The sequence below is a fragment of the Oncorhynchus mykiss genome, chromosome 16, assembly GCF_057628025.1.
Source record: "Oncorhynchus mykiss isolate SJ-2025 chromosome 16, ASM5762802v1, whole genome shotgun sequence".
NCBI lineage: Eukaryota > Metazoa > Chordata > Actinopteri > Salmoniformes > Salmonidae > Oncorhynchus > Oncorhynchus mykiss.
The window spans coordinates 70314351-70336719 of NC_143037.1; the positions used below are offsets into that span (position 1 = coordinate 70314351).

Consider the following 22369-nt stretch of genomic DNA (forward strand, 5'->3'; position numbering starts at 1 on the left):
AATAGAACAGGTGTAGTAGACCTTATAGTGTACTGCTGAATACAACAGGTGTAGTAGACCTTACAGTGTACTGCTGAATACAACAGGTGTAGTAGACCTTACAGTGTACTGCTGAATACAACAGGTGTAGTAGACCTTACAGTGTACTGCTGAATACAACAGGTGTAGTAGACCTTACAGTGTACTGGTGAATACAACAGGTGTAGTAGACCTTACAGTGTACTGCTGAATACAACAGGTGTAGTAGACCTTACAGTGTACTGCTGAATACAACAGGTGTAGTAGACCTTACAGTGTACTGCTGAATACAACAGGTGTAGTAGACCTTACAGTGTACTGCTGAATACAACAGGTGTAGTAGACCTTACAGTGTACTGCTGAATACAACAGGTGTAGTAGACCTTACAGTGTACTGGTGAATACAACAGGTGTAGTAGACCTTACAGTGTACTGCTGAATACAACAGGTGTAGTAGACCTTACAGTGTACTGGTGAATACAACAGGTGTAGTAGACCTTACAGTGTACTGGTGAATACAACAGGTGTAGTAGACCTTACAGTGTACTGCTGAATACAACAGGTGTAGTAGACCTTACAGTGTACTGCTGAATACAACAGGTGTAGTAGACCTTACAGTGTACTGCTGAATACAACAGGTGTAGTAGACCTTACAGTGTACTGCAGAATATAACAGGTGTAGTAGACCTTACAGTGTACTGCTGAATACAACAGGTGTAGTAGACCTTACAGTGTACTGCTGAATACAACAGGTGTAGTAGACCTTACAGTGTACTGCTGAATACAACAGGTGTAGTAGACCTTACAGTGTACTGCTGAATACAACAGGTGTAGTAGACCTTACAGTGTACTGCTGAATACTACAGGTGTAGTAGACCTTACAGTGTACTGCAGAATATAACAGGTGTAGTAGACCTTACAGTGTACTGCTGAATATAACAGGTGTAGTAGACCTTACAGTGTACTGCTGAATACAACAGGTGTAGTAGACCTTACAGTGTACTGCTGAATACAACAGCTGTAGTAGACCTTACAGTGAAATGCTGAATACAACAGGTGTAGTAGACCTTACAGTGTACTGCTGAATACAACAGGTGTAGTAGACCTTAGTGTACTGCTGAATACAACAGGTATAGTAGACCTTACAGTGTACTGCTGAATACAACAGGTGTAGTAGACCTTACAGTGTACTGCTGAATACAACAGGTGTAGTAGACCTTACAGTGTACTGCTGAATATAACAGGTGTAGTAGACCTTACAGTGTACTGCTGAATACAACAGGTGTAGTAGACCTTAGTGAAATTCTTACTTAAAAGGCCCAAACCAAGAGTGCAGTTTAAAAAAATATTAATAAGAATAAGAGATAAGTAACAAGTAATTAAAGAGCATCAGTAAAATAACAGTATATACAGCGGGTGCCGGTACAGAGTCAATGTGCGGGGGTACCGGTTAGTTGAGGTAGTATGTACATGTAGGTAGAGATAACTTCTTCCATATATGCTGTTTATTCAACACAGGAACACATCAACATCAAAAAGTTAATGAAGGCAATGCATATAGAGGTGTGATTCAACCATATAGTTTACTAGTAAGCACAGTGCTACTACAACCTAGCGTGAGGCATGTTTCTGTCTGGTAGCAATAATGGCGTGGTGGTCAGTTTTAGCGAGAAAAACCAACAAACAAGCAGAGACCCAAATATAGGAACCCTACTAAACGCGTGTGCCTATGTCAGCGTTCAGCTTCCGTCCATTGGTGCAGCTGAAAACCACAGAGACGGTGGTTTGAGGGCCGTACTGCGTCAGAGATCTAAACTGGATGGGAGGACGCCACGCTGAGACATGAGGCCCTCTCAAACAACTGTTCAGAATCATCCACGTCACCAGAACATTGAGCAACACTCAACACCATGGGGTCTGGGAGGGGGGTAGGTTAGAGATTAGGCTAAACCTGTCTTATTCAGCCATGTCTGCAAAAAGCAAATACAATAGCTATACAATATGGATTGTAGTTGTTCAACCCAGGCCTGTATAAATACCTCCCTCAGCTGCGCTGACACCTGGCAGAGTCACACTCCTATCTGGGTGAGGAGGAGTATAAATAGAAGCTGCGGTTGAAGGGCTTGGCTGTGTGAAACGTTGTGAGAGATGGAGGATACATGCGAGGTGCCTTCAGCCTGGTCCCTGAAACAGACACCTGTAACCCTGTTGAATATGACGACTCTGATCAAAGAGGCTTCAGTAGACAAGAATTGCCACAACTGAAGGATCAAAAAAATATATATATTTTGTCGCCTGGGGCTTTTATCTACCAGATGAAATGGAAGCTTGAGAGAAAGACAAAAAAACACATAGCTTTTTCTTCTGAAACGTCAATGACCTCAAATAGCTTCTCAGTCAATGGTGGCCTTGACCAAACAAAACAAAGCACTTGATGCTTTGAAAACAGCAGCAGTCCCAATAACAGTTTTTATGTATTCCTGGCACAAGGTTGAGCGGCTGTGCACTGCTGATATCTGTCTGGTCACAATGGAGGGGTCATGTGATGAGGAGAGGGGACCTGCTGCAGCAGTATCTTGAGAAGAACAGGCTGCTACATCTAGATCAGGGGTCATGTGATGAGGAGAGGGGACCTGCTGCAGCAGTATCCTGAGAAGAACAGGCTGCTACATCTAGATCAGGGGTCATGTGATGAGGAGAGGGGACCTGCTGCAGCAGTATCCTGAGAAGAACAGGCTGCTACATCTAGATCAGGGGTCATGTGATGAGGAGAGGGGACCTGCTGCAGCAGTATCCTGAGAAGAACAGGCTGCTACATCTAGATCAGGGGTCATGTGATGAGGAGAGGGGACCTGCTGCAGCAGTATCCTGAGAAGAACAGGCTGCTACATCTAGATCAGGGGTCATGTGATGAGGAGAGGGGACCTGCTGCAGCAGTATCCTGAGAAGAACAGGCTGCTACATCTAGATCAGGGGTCATGTGATGAGGAGAGGGGACCTGCTGCAGCAGTATCCTGAGAAGAACAGGCTGCTACATCTAGATCAGGGGTCATGTGATGAGGAGAGGGGACCTGCTGCAGCAGTATCCTGAGAAGAATGGGTTTTTTTGTAAAAAAATGTGATCGTGTCTCAACGTAATCAAGGTATGAAATTGTTATTTTCAGTCACTTTGTTTGGATAGTCCAGATAGTCCATCTGTAGATAATCATACTATTTGTTGACAAGCAACTGCTTGCTAAGGTTACGGTTAGAATAAGGGTTAGGGTAAGAGTTTAGGTTAGGGTTAAGATAAAGGTTAGGATAGAGCTAGGGTTAGTAGATAGACGGACTATCCAAATAAAGTGTTAATTATCATTTGTACACTGCAAATAAATATAACTTATGTTCCGGCCACCCAACTATCCACGCAGACAGAAATCATCCCTCGTCTGAATATAGTTGCCTACCCCTTAGTGATGGGGGGGGGAATTAAATATATTATTTTTGATGATATATTGTATCATTTTGACAATATTTTTGCGCTAGTTGGCAGTACCTCTAGTAAAAACTCATGTTTTTCCTTCATAGCTTAAGCTCTAGTTTTTAAAATAGGGAGCCAGTTTGTTATCAGCCCTTTAAATTCCATGACCGATCAAAATACATTTTCTCATGGCTCTCTCGTCCCTCTGCAGCAGACATATCGTGAGCAATATGTCCAGAACCATCGAATCACCAAATCGAGTTGCAGTACATATAGAATAGTGAGGTCACTGGCAATTCCCAGCCCTACTACCCTTGGTCTACATCGTGTCCTTCAGAGAGCACTGCAAGTTTGGACCCATTTCTCAAAAGGGGCATGTGGATCTGAGGTGGCACTTGAGGGGGTTTGAGGTGTAAACAATAGTCATACTATTTTTGTTTTGATGAAGCCTAAAAGTTAGTATTCATTGGTAAAAGCCTAACATTCACCTCCTCTGAACGACAACAAAGACAGACCTAGAGGAAGCACTTAATACAGAACAAGTTAAAAAGAGAAAAGCTGAACACTATCGGTTACCACGACAACACGGATCCTGCTTTTCCATATTAGAGAGAGAAAAGCAACATGGCAATAATCATGGTCGGTGGTGTTTTGTAGAGCCACTTTAAGCTAAATGAAGAAGGATTCAAGGATGGTTCAGCAGCAGGAGAGGCAGATGTTCTGATAAACATTCAAGCGTTTTCCACCACCATTACTAGCAACCTTGCTGACCAACTCCCAGAATACTCTGGAACCTTTGGAAACCATCCTATTGAAACCTATTATTCAGCCAAGGGCATCTACAAAGGACAGTTCGCATTTACGAGGTTTCAACTGTTACAAAGATGTTTAAAGATCTCGACAAACAGAAAGGAACACAATTGGATCCCAGCTAGATTCCGATGTGATGATGCTAATCCTATTGGACGTCATGTAAAAAGACACATCAGTCTTTCCATTCAACATGGAAAGGTACCACAAGAGTTTAAACATGTCAGAGTTGTTCCTTTATACAAGAAAGGAAGCCAAGTTGAACAAGGGACCTACAGACCAGTGTCAATCTTCAGTGTCTTGTCAAATATTTTAGGAAGAGCACTCCATGAACAGATCATAAAGTACATGATGACCATAACATTGTATATGACCTTTTTACACAATCCTATTCTACTGACACGTGTTTGCTATACTTTTTATCAAGCATGAAATTGAATTCACACAAAGTGTAACTTCTGTGCTATGCTCATGCTTGACATACAAAAAGCATTTGATACTATGAACCATGATATTTACAGTGCCTTGCGAAAGTATTCGGCCCCCTTGAACTTTGTGACCTTTTGCCACATTTCAGGCTTCAAACATAAAGATATAAAACTGTATTTTTTTGTGAAGAATCAACAACAAGTGGGACACAATCACGAAGTGGAACGACATTTATTGGATATTTCAAACTTTTTTAACAAATCAAAAACTGAAAAATTGGGTGTGCAAAATTATTCAGCCCCCTTAAGTTAATACTTTGTAGCGCCACCTTTTGCTGCGATTACAGCTGTAAGTCGCTTGGGGTATGTCTCTATCAGTTTTGCACATCGAGAGACTGAAATTTTTCCCCATTCCTCCTTGCAAAACAGCTCGAGCTCAGTGAGGTTGGATGGAGAGCATTTGTGAACAGCAGTTTTCAGTTCTTTCCACAGATTCTCGATTGGATTCAGGTCTGGACTTTGACTTGGCCATTCTAACACCTGGTAATGTTTATTTTTGAACCATTCCATTGTAGATTTTGCTTTATGTTTTGGATCATTGTCTTGTTGGAAGACAAATCTCCGTCCCAGTCTCAGGTCTTTTGCAGACTCCTTCTTCCAGAATGGTCCTGTATTTGGCTCCATCCATCTTCCCATAAATTTTAACCATCTTCCCTGTCCCTGCTGAAGAAAAGCAGGCCCAAACCATGATGCTGCCACCACCATGTTTGACAGTGGGGATGGTGTGTTCAGCTGTGTTGCTTTTACGCCAAACATAACGTTTTGCATTGTTGCCAAAAAGTTCAATTTTGGTTTCATCTGACCAGAGCACCTTCTTCCACATGTTTGGTGTGTCTCCCAGGTAGCTTGTGGCAAACTTTAAACAACACTTTTTATGGATATCTTTAAGAAATGGCTTTCTTCTTGCCACTCTTCCATAAAGGCCAGATTTGTGCAATATACGACTGATTGTTGTCCTATGGACAGAGTCTCCCACCTCAGCTGTAGATCTCTGCAGTTCATCCAGAGTGATCATGGGCCTCTTGGCTGCATCGCTGATCAGTCTTCTCCTTGTATGAGCTGAAAGTTTAGAGGGACGGCCAGGTCTAGGTAGATTTGCAGTGGTCTGATACTCCTTCCATTTCAATATTATCGCTTGCACAGTGCTCCTTGGGATGTTTAAAGCTTGGGAAATCCTTTTGTATCCAAATCCGGCTTTAAACTTCTTCACAACAGTATCTCGGACCTGCCTGGTGTGTTCCTTGTTCTTCATGATGCTCTCTGCACTTTTGACGGACCTCTGAGACTATCACAGTGCAGGTGCATTTATACAGAGACTTGATTACACACAGGTGGATTGTATTTATCATCATTAGTCATTTAGGTCAACATTGGATCATTCAGAGATCCTCACTGAACTTCTGGAGAGAGTTTGCTGCACTGAAAGTAAAGGGGCTGAATAATTTTGCACGCCCAATTTTTCAGTTTTTTATTTGTTAAAAAAGTTTGAAATATCCAATAAATGTCGTTCCACTTCATGATTGTGTCCCACTTGTTGATTCTTCACAAAAAAATACAGTTTTATATCTTTATGTTTGAAGCCTGAAATGTGGCAAAAGGTCGCAAAGTTCAAGGGGGCCGAATACTTTCGCAAGGCACTGTAGTTGTACCAACTGAACAGAATTGGTTTTGGCAACAGCACTTTATTATGGGTGACGTCATACCTAGCTGATAGGATCCAAAGGGTGGATGTGGGCAGGACACCGTCTGACGCGAAGGAGATAAACTGTGATGTACCCCGGGGAGTATTTTGAGGTCATCGATTTGTTACTCTACCTAAATGACATGGACTCTGCCTGTTCATGCCCTCCGTTCCTGTATGTGGATGATGCTGCCCTCTTGGTTTCACATTAGGAAAAGGAGACCATTGAAAAGAACCTAAGCAGCCAACTGACCAAAGTCAGTAAGTGGTTATCCGACAACATTCTCTGCATTTAGGGAAGACAATGTATCCTGTTTGGTTCCAAACACAAAGTGAGAAACTCTTCCAACTTCTCAGTCAAGTGTACCAAACCATATCAAAACCATCCCTACGCTAGGGAGTTTTAAGAAATGGTTCATGGACAAAAATGCTTTAAAACTGCACAGGCTTGAAGAAAGTATAATTGTTTCAATTAACGTTACTTGGTAATCTATTTTATTCCTTTTACGGTTTCTTCCCTATTGAGATGAAGCATTTTGTTTTGATGTTATAATCGTGTATATTTAGTTTGCATGTATTTTCATCAGGACCACAATAGAATACGTTTCAACTTTTTGGTGTCATCCTCAATGATTTTAATGGCATTGTACTGCCATGTGTGGTTGTAGTGGGTTTGAAATTGTCAACAACAACAAAAATACATAAATAAATAAGCCACGTCTCCCAGTAGCCTGGGGCGAAAGAGACACAGGGAGGAGAGATGGATAACCTAACCCATTGTGTGGTAGGAGTCTGTGTTTTAGTCTAGGCAGGACCACACTGAACGCAGTGAAGGAAGTGAAGGAACCAGTCCACACAGTGGAACCAGGTAGTGACTCAACAAGCAAGCGAAGCGTCCATTTCAAAAAATAAATATGGTCCCAGCTGGTGGTTAGGCTAATCTCTCCCTCACTCACACAGACATGCTGCATAAAATACACAGCCTGTAGGACTGGAAAACAACCGGTGTCATATTCCATCTCTGCAACCACAGGGAATGAAGAGATGGAGGACTGTCTTTAAGGAGAGAGGAGACCTTCCCTTTTCCTCAAAACCCCACCCCCCCCAGGGCTAAACCCCACCCCCCAAAGGCTAAACCCCACCCCCCCCAAGGCTAAACCCCACCCCCCCAGAGCTAAAACCCACAAGGCTAAACCCCACAAGGCTAAACCCCACGCCCCAAGGCTAAACCCCACGCCCCAAGGCTAAACCCCACGCCCCAAGGCTAAACCCCACGCCCCAAGGCTAAACCCCACGCCCCAAGGCTAAACCCCACGCCCCAAGGCTAAACCCCACGCCCCAAGGCTAAACCCCACGCCCCAAGGCTAAACCCCACGCCCCAAGGCTAAACCCCACCCCCCAAGGCTAAACCCCACCCCCAGGGCTAAACCCCACCCCCAGGACTAAACACCACCCCCAGGACTAAACCCCACCCCCAGGACTAAACCCCACCCCCAGGACTAAACCCCACCCCCAGGACTAAACCTCACCCCTCACTCCACTGGATGGGGTAAACAATGCAGTCTCTGTACTCTCCCACCTTCGCAATGCCTTCCACTTGGTATACGCCTGTCACATTTCCCTCAGTCTGATTGATATTCTCAAGGCCCCTGACAGTGACAAACCCTTTACCTGGCTGGTGTATTGATACACTGACAACACTGTTCATTCGCCTTTCGCTGGATCGGCATCAAGAGGGTGAATAAAACACACACAGAGAGACAGACAAAGACAGATGCATTATCTCTTTGTCACGAACACAACATAGTCACACTCACTAGCACAAATATGCTCAGCAGGTTTTTTGTTTCCTCAGTTATACGCTTGCCCACATCACCACACTGCCTACCACCTACTTTCCCATGCCATAGAGATCACACCCCCGAGAAACAACCCAGAGAAATCAAAAACACTGCTGCTCAGGGTCAGAGCTCAAGCAACAGGCAGGCCACGGAGGGTGACTGGCGATGGTATCAGCAATAAATACAACCCCACACAATCTAACAGAGAGTCTCACTCACCACTACAGCAATGGCCGAACAGGCGATGGCAATCTGGTTGAGGTCCATAACGGCTGTCATTTTGTCAGCCAGAGAAAGGAGAGAAGAGTGCTGTCTGTCCCTGTGTTGTCTGTGAAAGGGGCGGTAGTGGCGGAGAGATGACGGCGGAGAGGGGGCAACGACAGAACGGAGAGCCCACAAGGAACGACTGAAATTTCTTCGATAGCAGCAGCTGGTCCCATCAAAAGATGGGAGGAGAATGTGTGAGAGGGGGAGGGAGAGGGAGAGAGACTGAGGGATTGGAGAGGCGGTGTGAATGGAAGCTCGAGAGAGAGACGTGGAGGAAGAAGGGGGAGGGAGTGTGCTTCTTGCTGGGTATGCACAAAGCTCTCAGGGTCGTCTAGGCACTCAGTAGCCCTTTGTAATTGCATTTAGAAGGTCAGAAGGGCCAGTAGGTTGAACAAAGTCTACCATGTCACCCCGCTTCTCCGCAAAAACTCTACCGGCTTCCAGCCGAAACTCGCATCCATTGCAAGACCATGGTACTTGCCTACGAAGCAACAAGAGGAACTGCCCCTCCCTACCGTCAGGCTTTGTTGATTTTTTATTTCACCTTTATTTAACCAGGTAGGCCAGTTGAGCGCAAGTTCTCATTTACAACTGCGACCTGGCCAAGATGAAGCAAAGCAGTGCAACAAAAACAACAGAGTTACACATGAGATAAACAAACGTACAGTCAATAACACAATAGAAAAATGTATATACAGTGTGTGCAAATATATTAAGATTAGGGAGGTAAGGCAATAAAAAGGCCATAGTGGTGAAATAATTACAATTTAGCATTAACACAAGTGATAGATGTGCAGATGATGTGCAAGCATAGATACTGGGGTGCAAAAGAGCAAAAATAAAAAATGGGGATGAGGTATTTGGTTGGGCTATTTATAGATGGGCTGTGTACAGGTGCAGTGATCAGTAAGCTGCTCTGAAAGCTGATGCTTATAGTTAGTGAGGGAGATAGAAGACTCCAGCTTCAGTGATTTTTGCAATTAGTTTGTCATTGACAGCAGAGTACTGGAAGGAGAGGCAGCCAAAGGAGGTGTTGGCTTTGGGGATGACCAGTGAAATATACCTGCTGGAGCGCGTGCTATGGGTGGGTGTTGCTATGGAGACCAGTGAGCTGAGATAAGGAGGGGCTTTACCTAGCAAAGACTTATAGATGACCTGGAGCCAGTGGGTTTGGCGAGGAATATGTAGCGAGGGCCAGCCAACGAGAGCATACAGGTCGCAGTGGTGGGTAGTATATGGGGCTTTGGTGACAAATCGGATGGCACTGTGAGAGACTGCATCCAATTTGTTGACTAGAGTGTTGGAGGCTATTTTGTAATTTATGTCGCTGAAGTCAAGGATTGGTAGGATAGTCAGTTTTACGAAGATATATTTGGCAGCATTTTTATTTATTTATTTCACCTTTATTTAACCAGGTAGGCAAGTTGAGAACAAGTTCTCATTTACAATTGCGACCTGATGAGCATGAGTTAAGGAGGCTTTGTTGATAAATAGGAAGCCAACTCTAGATTTAATTTTAGATTGAAGATGCTTAATGTGAGTCTGGAAGGAGAGTTCACAGTCTAACCAGACACCTAGGTATTTGTAGTTGTCCATATATTCGAAGTCAGAACCGTCCAGAGTAGCGATAGTCGGGCGGGCGGGTGCGGGTAGTGATCGGTTGAAGAGCATGCACTTAGTTTTACTAGCGTTTAAGAGCAGGTTACATTTTGTTACGTTACAGCCTTATTCTAAAATGTATTAAATTGTTTTTTCCTTCATCAATGTACACAAAATACCACATAATGACAAAGCAAAAACAGGTTTAGATTTTTTTGCTATTTTTTTTTACAATATTAAATATTGAAATAACACATTTACATAAGCATTTCAGACCCTTTACTCAGTACTTTGTTGAAGCACCTTTGGCAGCGATTACAGCACCTAGTCTTCGTAGGTATGACGCTACAAGCTTGACACACCTGATTTGGGGAGTTTTTTCCCCATTCTTCTCTGCAGATCCTCTCAAGCTCTGCCAGGTTGGATGGGGAACGTCACTGCACAGCTATTTTCAGGTCTCTCCATGATCGGGTTCATGTCCGGGCTCTTGCCTGACCACTCAAGGACATTTAGAGACTTTTTCCTGAAGCCACTCCTGCGTTGTCTTGGCTGTGTGCTTAGGGTCATTTTCCTATTGGAAGGCGAACCTTCACCCCAGTCTGAGGTCCTGAGCGCTCTGGAGCAGGTTTTCATCAAGGACCTCTTTGTACTTTGCTCCGATCATCTTTCCCTTGATCCTGACTATTCTCCTAGTCCCTGCCGCTGAAAAACATCCCAACAGCATGATGCTGCCACCACGCTTCACCATAAGGATGGAGCCTGGTTTCATACAGACATGACACTTGGCATTCAGGCCAAAGAGTTCAATCTTGGTTTCATCAGACCAGAGTATCTTGTTTCTGGCGATCCGTCCTTCAGGGGCATTTTTAGCAAACTCCAAGCTGGCTGTCATGTGCCTTCTCCTGAGGAGTGGCTTTCGTCTGGCCACTACTATAAAGCCCTGATTGGTGGAGTGCTACAGAGATGGTTGTCCTTCTGGTAGGTTCTCCCATCTCCACAGAGGAACTCTGGAGCTCTGTCAAGAGTGACCATCGGGTTCTTGGTCACCTCCCTGACAAAGAACCTTCTCCCCGGATTGCTCAGTTTGGCTGGGCGGCCAGCTCTAGGAAGAGTCTTGGTGGTCCCAAACTTCTTCTGTTTAAGAAGGATGGAGGCCACTGTGTTCTTAGGGATCTTCAATGCTGCAAACATTTTCTGGTACCCTTCCCCAAATCTGTGACTCGACACAATCCTGTCTCAGAGCTTGAGGAACAATTCCTTCGAACCTCATGGCTTGGTTTTTGCACTGACATGCACTGTCAACTGTGGGCCCTGATAACATGTCCAATCAATTGAATTTATCACAGGTGGACTCCAATCAAGATATAGAAACATCTCACGGATGATCAATGGAAACATGAAACAGAATGCACCTTAATTTAGTCTCATACAAAAGTCTCTGAATATTTTTAATGTTTAATACATTTGCAAATTTGTCAGAAAACCTGTTGTTTTCGCTTTGTCATTATGGGGTATGTGTGTAGATTGTTATTTTGTCTATTCCCCCTCATCATTCTTTTTTAGAATAAGGCTGTGGAAAAAGGGAAGGGGTCTGAATACTTTCCTAATTCACCAGATGCTCACACCTTAAACCCCAACCTGAGTACTCCGTTCTGCCTCTGGCCTATTGGCCCTCCATCTCATCTCAGCCCAGTCCAAGCTCTTCGCTGTCCTGGCACCCCAATGGTGGAACCAGCTTCCCCCTGAAGCTAGGGCAGCAGAGTCCCTGCCCATCTTCCGAAAACATCTGAAACCCTACCTCTTCAAAAAGTATCTTAAATAAAGCCTTTCGTGAATTAAACACTCACACTTTACTTTCCTCACTAGCACTGACTTTTCTGATCAATTATCCCTCAAAGTAGCTTACTATGACTGATATGTGGTTGTCCCACCTAACTATCTTAAGACGAACGCACTAACTGTAAGTCGCTCTGGGTAAGAGTGTCTGCTAAATGACTAACATGTAAGTGCCATTGGGAGAGGGCTGAAAGAGTGTGAGGGAAAGTGGAGGGAATCGCCATCAGGGGAAGAACACTAATGGTTGGATCGGAAGAGGATCAATAAACTACCTGTGGATTGGCTGATACTGAACACCTGACTAAAATATTAGGTTTAGGCATGATATGGTAATAACCTCACATAGACGTCTAATCCATTCCAATCCACAGAGTTCTTAGAAAATGGCGTGTTGGTGGTTGATTTGGAATTGGGCATTAGGGTGTCATGTGCATACCATCCTTTTCCTTTAGGAGGTCTGGCTGCCCCCTCTAACATGCTGACTAGACCGCGCGCGCGCGCTTTCCCACACATGTTGATTTTGTCCACCCACACCAGACGCAGGTTGAAATATCAAAACGAACTCTGAACCAACTATATTCATTTGGGGACAGGTTGAAAATAATTAAACATTTAGCTAGCTTGCTGTTGCTAGCTAATTTGTCATGGGATATAAACACTGGGTTGTTATTTTACCTGAAATGCACAAGGTCCTCTACTCTGACAATTAATCCACAGATAAAAGGGTAAACCAAGTTTGTTTCTAGTAATCTCTCCTCCTTCAGGCTTCTTCTTCTTCAGAATGTATATGGCGGTTGGCAACCAACTTTAAGGTGCATTACCACCCCTAACTGGACTGTGGACCTCCTTTCATCTTTCAATCACCCACATGGGTATATGCTCCTAAAAACCAAATGAGGAGATGGGAGAGCGTCAAGCGTCACAAATAGAACCAAGTTCTATTTTAGCACCTGGCTACGCAGACGCTCGTTGAAGCGCGGGAGAAGTGGCATGAATTGGGGGGGGGGGGGGGGGGTTAACTGCAGATATGGGATGTCAAGAAGACAATATGGCTTTCTCAGCCAGCTCTCTGGACCCTGTATGCAATGTCCACTCAGTTTCTCTTCCAGAGGGCAATCCAGCCAGACAGTAGCACCAGCAATGTCTGTGGCCCATTGTTCCTTCATGTTGCCGTCTTTCAGCAATAATATCAGGAGACAACGGCTACAGCACAGTACTGCAACATAACACAGCCTACACCATAAGGCATTCATTGAAAGGTAAGAACTAGCTCTCCTCGGTCTCCAGTTAGGCTACTTACTATACATTGTGATGGCAGTCCATTTCAGAAGCAGTTTGCACTAAGAGTCTGTTACTTAGCCATTGGCTCTGGATGAGGATGATATAAGTGCCAGACGCACCAGTTTGAGTTTTTCAAGAACTGCAACGCTGCTGGGTTTTTCATCGCTCAACAGTTTCCCGTGTGTATCAAGAATGGTCCAAAGGACATTCATCCAACTTGACAGAACTGTGGGTAGTATTGGGAGTCAACACGGGCCAGCTTCCCTGTGGAAGGCTTTTTACTCCTTGTAGAGTTCACGCCCCGACGACCTCAGGCTGTTCTGATGGCAAAGGGGGGGGGGGGCAAATCAATATTAGGAAGGTGTTTCTAATGTTTGGTATACTCAGTGTACACACACAGAGACACTGTGGCAGAAACACTGTAGATCTGCTAAAACGAGTACACAATGGATTTGGAGGAGGTCAGGATTAGGGCCGATTCAGGACAGGGAAAGCGGCCCAAAACTACGCTCCAAACTGGGTCAGTGCTATTGTTGCTACCTCTGCCCAAACCTTGGATCCTCGGCTCAACCCTGGGATCCCCAGCTGCCATGGCCTGCAGCAGGCTAATCTCTCCACCTCCATTCTAGAGACAAACTCAAATTAGAGCAGGTTCCTGGGGTTAGTATGACCATAATCTGGCTTATTTATGTAAAGTGGCATGTCTGGAATTACACAACAAATGTGAGATAACACTTTGTTTCCAAGTTTTTAACCATTTATGTGGGTCATATGAATGGGGTCGCCGAAGTAATGCTGGGACAAGGATATCCTCCTCAGGCCCAGAAAGACACAGGGAGCTGGCCCTGAACAGTCTATAGCTGTGCAGACCACCTCTGACAGCGGAGATCTAAAAAGGTGGAGATCTTTGAGAGACATCGGTCTGTGAGCGTATTCAAACATCTTGACGAGAAACACCTCCCTCACAGTGACATTACTGTGAGGGGGAGAGGGAATCCCTGCAAACAAGGGTTGGTTCCCTGGGCCACATACAGCCCCCTCTCTACAGGTTACCCACTCTGAGCACATATTCGGTGTAGGAAGAGGCTCAAACCAGGCGTTCGCTGCAGTGTGAGCAGGTAAGGCTGTTGTGCTCAGATTGCCAACTTGAGGTAATAAATTGTGTGCAGTGCTGAACTATCAGCTCAACAATTGTCACCAGAAATAGTAACGTCATACTTGCATAGAAATAGCTCTACTCATACAATTGTAGTTCATGGCATCAGCTACAGGGGGCGCTACATACTTACAGTGAGTTGTATGTTTTCCCTATACCAATGTTCCCTGAATTTACACTGACCTTAGTGTGCATTCACCTACCCCTCTTCCTCTCCACCACCCCTACCAGCCATGTTGGGATATAAATATCTCAACCATATGGATCCAATAACGACTTCATCAGAATAAATCAGTCTCTCGGCAGGCAGGATTTAGGACCCCGCCCTCCAGCAGCGTTCGCCCCAGTCTAGTCAGCATGTAGAGGGGGCAGCGAGACCTCCAACAAAGCCCATGCCTCCTAAAGGAAAAGGATGGTATGCACATGACACGCTACTGCCCAATTCCAACAACCACCAACACGCCATTTTCTAAGAACTCTGTGGATTGGAATGGATTAGACGTCTATGTGAGGTTATTAGCATATCATGCCTAAACCTAATATTTTAGTCAGGTGTTCAGTATCAGCCAATAATCCACAGGTAGTTTATTGATCCTCTTCCGATCCAACCATTAGTGTTCTTCCCCTGACGCTGATTCCCTCCACTTTCCCTCACACTCTTTCAGCCCTCTCCTAATGGCACTTACATGTTAGTCATTTAGCAGACACTCTTACCCAGAGCGACTTACAGTTAAGTGCATTCATCTTAAGATAGCTAGCCCATCTAGGTCACATGGCACCAAGGGAGCCAGCATGGCCGACCTACAGTATAGGGAAAACACTGAGTGGACATGATAGGCAAGGTTGCTGTCAGCACTGTATCGTTTAATCCCAGGCCTTCTGCCATTCAAAATCACTCGTCCCGATGCAGTCTCACTGGCTGCTGCAATGCCCTATGCAGAAAACAGGCAGCCCACATGACAGGCCAGGATGGAGGATAGTTTGGTGTCAAATCAGTACGAAAAACGTATGTACTCACTACCGCAAGTCGCTCTGGATAAGAGCGTCTGCTAAATGACTAACATGTAACTAATAAAACCAAGCACAAGATAATGATGGCCTAAACCTGTCCAGTCAGGGACACCATTATCAAACCAAAGCACACGTTTGATTAGCCTCGAGAACCTCCCTGATTGGACACATGCTATCCAGTCGGCAAACCATTCATGTAAGTCCTCAAGATCAGTGAGGCTGACGCGAATACATGTTGAGTTCAGCTCTGTCAACAATAGTTAATTATATCAATGGAAGGTTTTGCAATAATTCTATAACCATGTTCCCTGGGGTTGACTTGGAGATTCACACGTGTGCTCATGATGCCCTCTTCTGGAGGCACCGGTGCTTTTATGTACAGTAATGAAACTCCATTTCCCCTCAACCACTTGGATGGAAAAATAACATCCTCTATCTGCTTTGTAAAGAATTGAGTTGAGAGGATTGCCATGACAACCATGCCTCTCTTTTTTATGACAAAATATGCCACCATGAGGGGGGAGGGCGCCGTGCCGCCATGAGGGGGGAGGGCGCCGTGCCGCCATGAGGGTGGAGGGCGCCGTGCCGCCATGAGGGTGGAGGGCGCCAGCGTGCACCCGCCTGCCTGCCCCCGCCCGTCCCAGTCTGTCTGTCTGCACGTCTGCCTGCCCCCGCCCGTCCCTGTCTGTCTGCGTGTCTGAAACTGTCAAGATGAGGTAAACCTGGTGCTTCATAAGCCCGCTGAGACACAGGAAGTTAATTAAGGGAGAAAAGCACTGAAGGACTGGAAGAGAGGAGTGTCATTAAGAGAATCAGATACAGCAAGGCTGCTCTCAAGGCTCCTGCAGGCAGCTGGGTTGCATGTACTGCATTGTAAAGCCTCAAGGTTGGTTGGATTCAGTGAATACATCCACACTCAGTCTAATAACAGCAACCCAGAGGACACGAGGCTGTGCTCATCACATGCTGACAACATACATCGCCCACACCCCGCCACAAGCAGTCGATTGGCCAATCAATCACCATAGAGATGTGTCCAACAGGGTCACACGAGAGGAGTGTGTGTGTTTTTAGGCTGACTGTATAGGGGAAATAAGTCAACCGTGACGACGCGCCACAGGGAGAAGGAACCGTGACGACGCGCCACAGGGAGAAGGAACCGTGACGACACGCCACAGGGAGAAGGAACCGAAACTCAGGACTATCATCTTCATGCACATTAAAGCATCACTTACCATTTAGTGTTTATACAACAAACGTTAGTGCATCGACTCGTATCATATAGATTCGTTCCTCTTATCAAACGGAATCATTTCAAACTACAATGTATGGTTCCTTCATGGTATCAGAGCCCATGTATGTGTATGTGTATCAAATCATCTCGAAAGGAAAAGATACACATCCCCACAGACTGACCATTCTACTATGGGTAGGCCTAAAGCTGCAACGATCTCAGACTGCCCTATTCACAGTAAAATGGTCAAAAGGGCCATCCACACCAATGAAGATAAATTATAAAAACATTTCCCTGTCCCTCCCACTGTCAATGTTTTATAACCAATCAAAAACGTGTTCTATACAAGTGTTCTTGGTTGTAGGTGCTGATTGGAGTGGAGACAGTAAAATGGTCAAAAGGTCCATCCACACCAATGAAGATAAATGATAAAAAATGTTGTTATCATTATAGTTAAGTGAACAGGAGCGTTAACTGATAACTACAAAAAGAGTGGAGAACGATAACGAGAGCTATTGTCTGTATCACTTTCAGAGCGAAGTTTTCCCTGTCCCTCCCACTATAAAACATTGACAACCAATCAAAAACGTGTTCTGTACAAGTGTTCTTGGTTGTAGGTGCTGATTGGAGTGGAGACAAGGCAGAGCACACTGTAATCTCGCCTGGATAACTGGTCACGTGTGAGCATATTGGTGGGTGGCCACTTTAATTATAGGACGACTTGGGAGAATGATGAACCACCACAAACAGAGGATGAGAAGGTCCTATTTCCCGATGGTAGGCCTATCTGTTAACGCCGATACATTCTGACAAAATACACACTATGACTGGCCTGCTAATGTGCCTTTCTGGACCTTGTAAACTAGCTAGCTGGGCACAGCAGTCCACTAGCTAGCTAGCAGTCCACTAGCTAGCTGGGCATCTGTTTAGCTTTCAAGCACATTCACTAATTTGTCTGTAAACAATTACCAAGCTAGTTAGCTACCACATGTTCTTTTCAAACTGTCAACAGAGTAGCTAGCAAGAAACAAGATGTGCCAAATAACAGTCTAAAACCACTTGAGGGCAAATCAGATTTGACTGTTCAGACAAGTCACATGGCCAGGAATCAGATTTGATCTGATTTCAAACCACCTATGAAGGTGACTTGAAATACCCGATTCCATGTGCTTTTTAGCTGTTCAGACTGCAGGAAAAATAACAGATTCTATCGGATATGGAAAAAAAATGGATTTGAGTCACCTCATACTGCCAATGTGAACACTGGTTAAGAGACGTTTGACTCACCTGACAATCAAAGTCCTGGAAGTTACGCCCATTCTGCCGAGGGAAGAGAAGAAAAAATAAGTCATATATTTTTTGATTGAAGGGGATCCGAAGCTCCTCTTCTCCCTCAGTCATTCTGCTCCAAGGCGAAGAGTCTGGAGCCACAGGTGTAACCAGGAGGCGGCAACAAGAGCCATCTCAGATCAATGTGTGGAGTAAATTACCTCTAGTGGTTGATGCCAGGGTCTGCCTCTCGCTCTGTCTCTCTCTGCTCCCAGCAATGTGGAGGACACCCCTGGGTTCTCTGTGTGTCATTACTGTCCTCATACTGAGCCCTCCACCCACCCTCATCATTAGCAGTAATGTACTGCTGGAGCAGAGTGTGGAGACACTGAGCAGATGTCGATGAGGAGGAACATTACTGCACTAGTCCAGACATAAGACATTTTTTATTGAACTAGGCAAGTCAAGTTAATAATAAATTCTTATTTACAATGACGGCCTAGGAACACTGGACTAGTGTTGGATAGCCTAGGAACACTGGACTAGTGTTGGATAGCCTAGGAACACTGGACTAGTGTTGGATAGCCTAGGAACACTGGACTAGTGTTGGATAGCCTAGGAACACTGGACTAGTGTTGGATAGCCTAGGAACACTGGACTAGTGTTGGATAGCCTAGGAACACTGGACAGTGTTGGATAGCCTGGACTAGTGTTGGATAGCCTAGGAACACTGGACTAGTGTTGGATAGCCTAGGAACACTGGACTAGTGTTGGATAGCCTAGGAACACTGGACTAGTGTTGGATAGCCTAGGAACACTGGACTAGTGTTGGATAGCCTAGGAACACTGGACTAGTGTTGGATAGCCTAGGAACACTGGACTAGTGTTGGATAGCCTAGGAACACTGGACTAGTGTTGGATAGCCTAGGAACACTGGACTAGTGTTGGATAGCCTAGGAACACTGGACTAGTGTTGGATAGCCTAGGAACACTGGATTAGTGTTGGATAGCCTAGGAACACCGGATTAGTGTTGGATAGCCTAGGAACACTGGACTAGTGTTGGATAGCCTAGGAACACTGGACTAGTGTTGGATAGCCTAGGAACACCGGACTAGTGTTGGATAGCCTAGGAACACCGGACTAGTGTTGGATAGCCTAGGAACACCGGACTAGTGTTGGATAGCCTAGGAACACTGGACTAGTGTCGGATAGCCTAGGAACACTGGACTAGTGTCGGATAGCCTAGGAACACTGGACTAGTGTTGGATAGCCTAGGAACACTGGACTAGTGTTGGATAGCCTGGACTAGTGTTGGATAGCCTAGGAACACTGGACTAGTGTTGGATAGCCTAGGAACACTGGACTAGTGTTGGATAGCCTGGACTAGTGTTGGATAGCCTAGGAACACTGGACTAGTGTTGGATAGCCTGGACTAGTGTTGGATAGCCTAGGAACACTGGACTAGTGTCGGATAGCCCAGGAACACTGGACTAGTGTTGGATAGCCTAGGAACACTGGACTAGTGTCGGATAGCCCAGGAACACTGGACTAGTGTCGGATAGCCTAGGAACACTGGACTAGTGTCGGATAGCCTAGGAACACTGGACTAGTGTTGGATAGCCTGGACTAGTGTTGGATAGCCTAGGAACACTGGACTAGTGTTGGATAGCCTGGACTAGTGTCGGATAGCCTAGGAAGCCTGGACTAGTGTCGGATAGCCTAGGAACACTGGACTAGTGTTGGATAGCCTAGGAACACTGGACTAGTGTTGGATAGCCTAGGAACACTGGACTAGTGTTGGATAGCCTAGGAACAGGACTAGTGTTGGATAGCCTAGGAACACCGGACTAGTGTTGGATAGCCTAGGAACACCGGACTAGTGTTGGATAGCCTAGGAACACCGGACTAGTGTTGGATAGCCTAGGAACACCGGACTAGTGTTGGATAGCCTAGGAACACTGGACTAGTGTCGGATAGCCTAGGAACACTGGATTAGTGTTGGATAGCCTAGGAACACTGGACTAGTGTTGGATAGCCTAGGAACACTGGACTAGTGTCGGATAGCCCAGGAACACCGGACTAGTGTTGGATAGCCTAGGAACACCGGACTAGTGTTGGATAGCCTAGGAACACTGGATAGTGTGCTCCTTCAGGTTTGTACCTTGTCAGCTCGGGGATCCGATCCAGCAACCTTTCGGTTACTGGCCCAACGCTCTAACCACTAGGCTACCTGCCACCCTTTACATGGGCAGAACACACATTCCCTACTACAGTCCGTCAGGAACTTTCAACCTAACGAGGCAGGGTCAAGGGGTTTATGATTTGCAGAGTGGTTCAAGTGCCTCAGCCACCCACCATAGTGAGCAAAGTGGGACGCTGTTTTGAAACTCAAATGGCGGATTCACTGCGATATCAAAAACCAAGCTCACTCAGCAAGCCCATTTCCTGACAATATAGACAACCTTACATCAGCTCCCAGTATCTGCTAGCTACCAATATAGTCACATCTAATCTGCCATCACATCTAATAACATCTCCTTTCAATCTAATTTCATAACAGCCTCTCCTCTTCCCCAGTGCATGACTTGTGCAGGAGTACCAACACCTCAAATGTTCTACTGCTGGAGCTGCTTCACCTAAATATAAACAGTACCGACACCCAAAATGGTTACCGGCACATATTTCCAGTCCAAGTCCAGCACTGCTCTCCCCTATAGCACTTCCACACTGCAGCACCTCCAGCCCCACCACCACGTACCCCAGCCAGTCTCGTTTCCCCAGGGTAACTAGCAGCAGCAGCACCTTGGGGCCTGGAAGGCAAATTTATCAAATGTAAATAAAAGGAACCGATCTATGCTGAGAGTACAGACTGACTGAAGGGCAGAGCTGTGCAGTGCTAAGCCTGATCAGCCCAGGCTAGTGACTGCTGAACCTACTGGTGGGAGTAAAGGACTGGGTTTATTCTTCCTGTCCACTCACCTTATCTGTGAGCAGTGGCTTGATCTCAGTCAGCTGAACGTCCTGGAGCTCGTCCATCTCAACTTAGGTCTGACAGCTGTCAATCACACCTGAGGGAGACCGAGAGAGAGAAGTGTATCAGATTTCTTCACAGGAAGCAGTAGTAAGCTACTACCACCAACTTACTCCCTGAGTGATATCCTATATCCTGCCAGCATGAATAAGTCTGAGGATAGAAGACTCAAAAACAGAGATCAGGAGAAACCGAGAGAGAAACAGCAGCTCCGTTGCCATGGACACCGAGTGTCCTCTTAACATTGCTCACTAGATAGGAACAGGATGCTGTAGTGGTAGATCAGCATGTGTGGACTGGAGCTCTGTTACCCACAGAAAGGGAGCAGAACTGGGAAGAGAGAAGAGGATTAGAGAGCAGGAAGAATCCTGTTAACCAGAGATGGAGAGCACTAGAAATGAGGACATGAATAAGTAATGACATGGAGGGGGAGCATTGATGTACTAGTACTGACACCATCTAACGTCTGGCTGGAAATTGTCAGTATAATAACTGCTACACTTCTATTTTATGACAAAGCCATTTAAAATGGAAATGCGATTCAATCGCAGTAGTAGCCTAGCTACTCAAGTTGTCAAAACCCCTAAATGGATACTAGTATGACAGTTCAGCCATTCACTGGCAGACATTTTCCACTGAACACTAACAGTGCACCAAAATAATTCCCATATTATTGCACACAGAGGGTGCAATAAGAAAGGGAAAATAAAGTGTGTCGTGTGCATTTGGGCATGTCAACACCGAACCTCATCTCCCTCCCCATGGGGTGTCAGTGGGGACAGTCCCTTACCCTGTCGCAGTAGGGGAGCATGTGACCGAGTGTCATCACGGTGTGGCCAACGTCTAAGCGCTACAGTAGTGGTGAAATGAGCCAGGAGAGAACCAACAAGACAAGGATCTAGCAAATGGCCCCAGGATCACATGCAGTGGATATCATCCTGACTGTCATGATGAATGTCCTGTGGTTTATTGAACACTCCTCTCTCTCTCCCTCTCTGTGCTGCGATGTCTTTTTAGTGAACGTTGCCAAGTCTGTCCCAGTTCTAAATCTAATTATATGTGGGGTAGATGAAGACTTCACAGCATGCCTGTGTCTCACACGGTCTCGTTCACATAATCTGGAAGGCATTTTTTTTTACAGAAAACAAAAGGGATTTGAAAGTGTGGGCTGAAAATAGAATGCATCTTTGATGGGCACATTGATGAAGAGATTTTCAGCAGAGAAGTCAACACAGCCTACCACTCAAATATGTCGCTTTCTGTAGTATTGACTAAGTTACAAACAGGCAGGAAAACCAAACCTGTGAAGCCCACTAACAGGACGTTGTAAGTGGACGGAGGACAAAGCAACATCTTCGTACAATCCCTCTCAATTAAAACCAGATC

The 22369-nt window shown here is 45.4% G+C and overlaps 1 protein-coding gene across 5 annotated transcripts in view; it reads right to left on the bottom strand.

The window, feature by feature from the left end:
* LOC110492595 (protein NDRG3) overlaps nt 1–22369 on the bottom strand; it is a 56777-nt gene that overhangs the window by 14969 nt on the left and 19439 nt on the right. For 2 of the 5 annotated variants that reach the window (XM_021567021.3, XM_090203823.1), the window contains exons 2-3: nt 20932–21020; nt 17970–18002 (exon numbers count right to left, since the gene is read on the bottom strand). In XM_021567021.3, the coding sequence (XP_021422696.1) occupies nt 17970–18002; nt 20932–20988 (90 nt within the window). In that variant the 5' untranslated portion in view covers nt 20989–21020. Of the gene's footprint in view, nt 1–8517; nt 9473–17969; nt 18003–20931; nt 21021–22369 lie in introns of those variants that run through there. The other 3 variants (XM_036947610.2, XM_090203824.1, XM_036947611.2) reach the window with 2 other exon arrangements.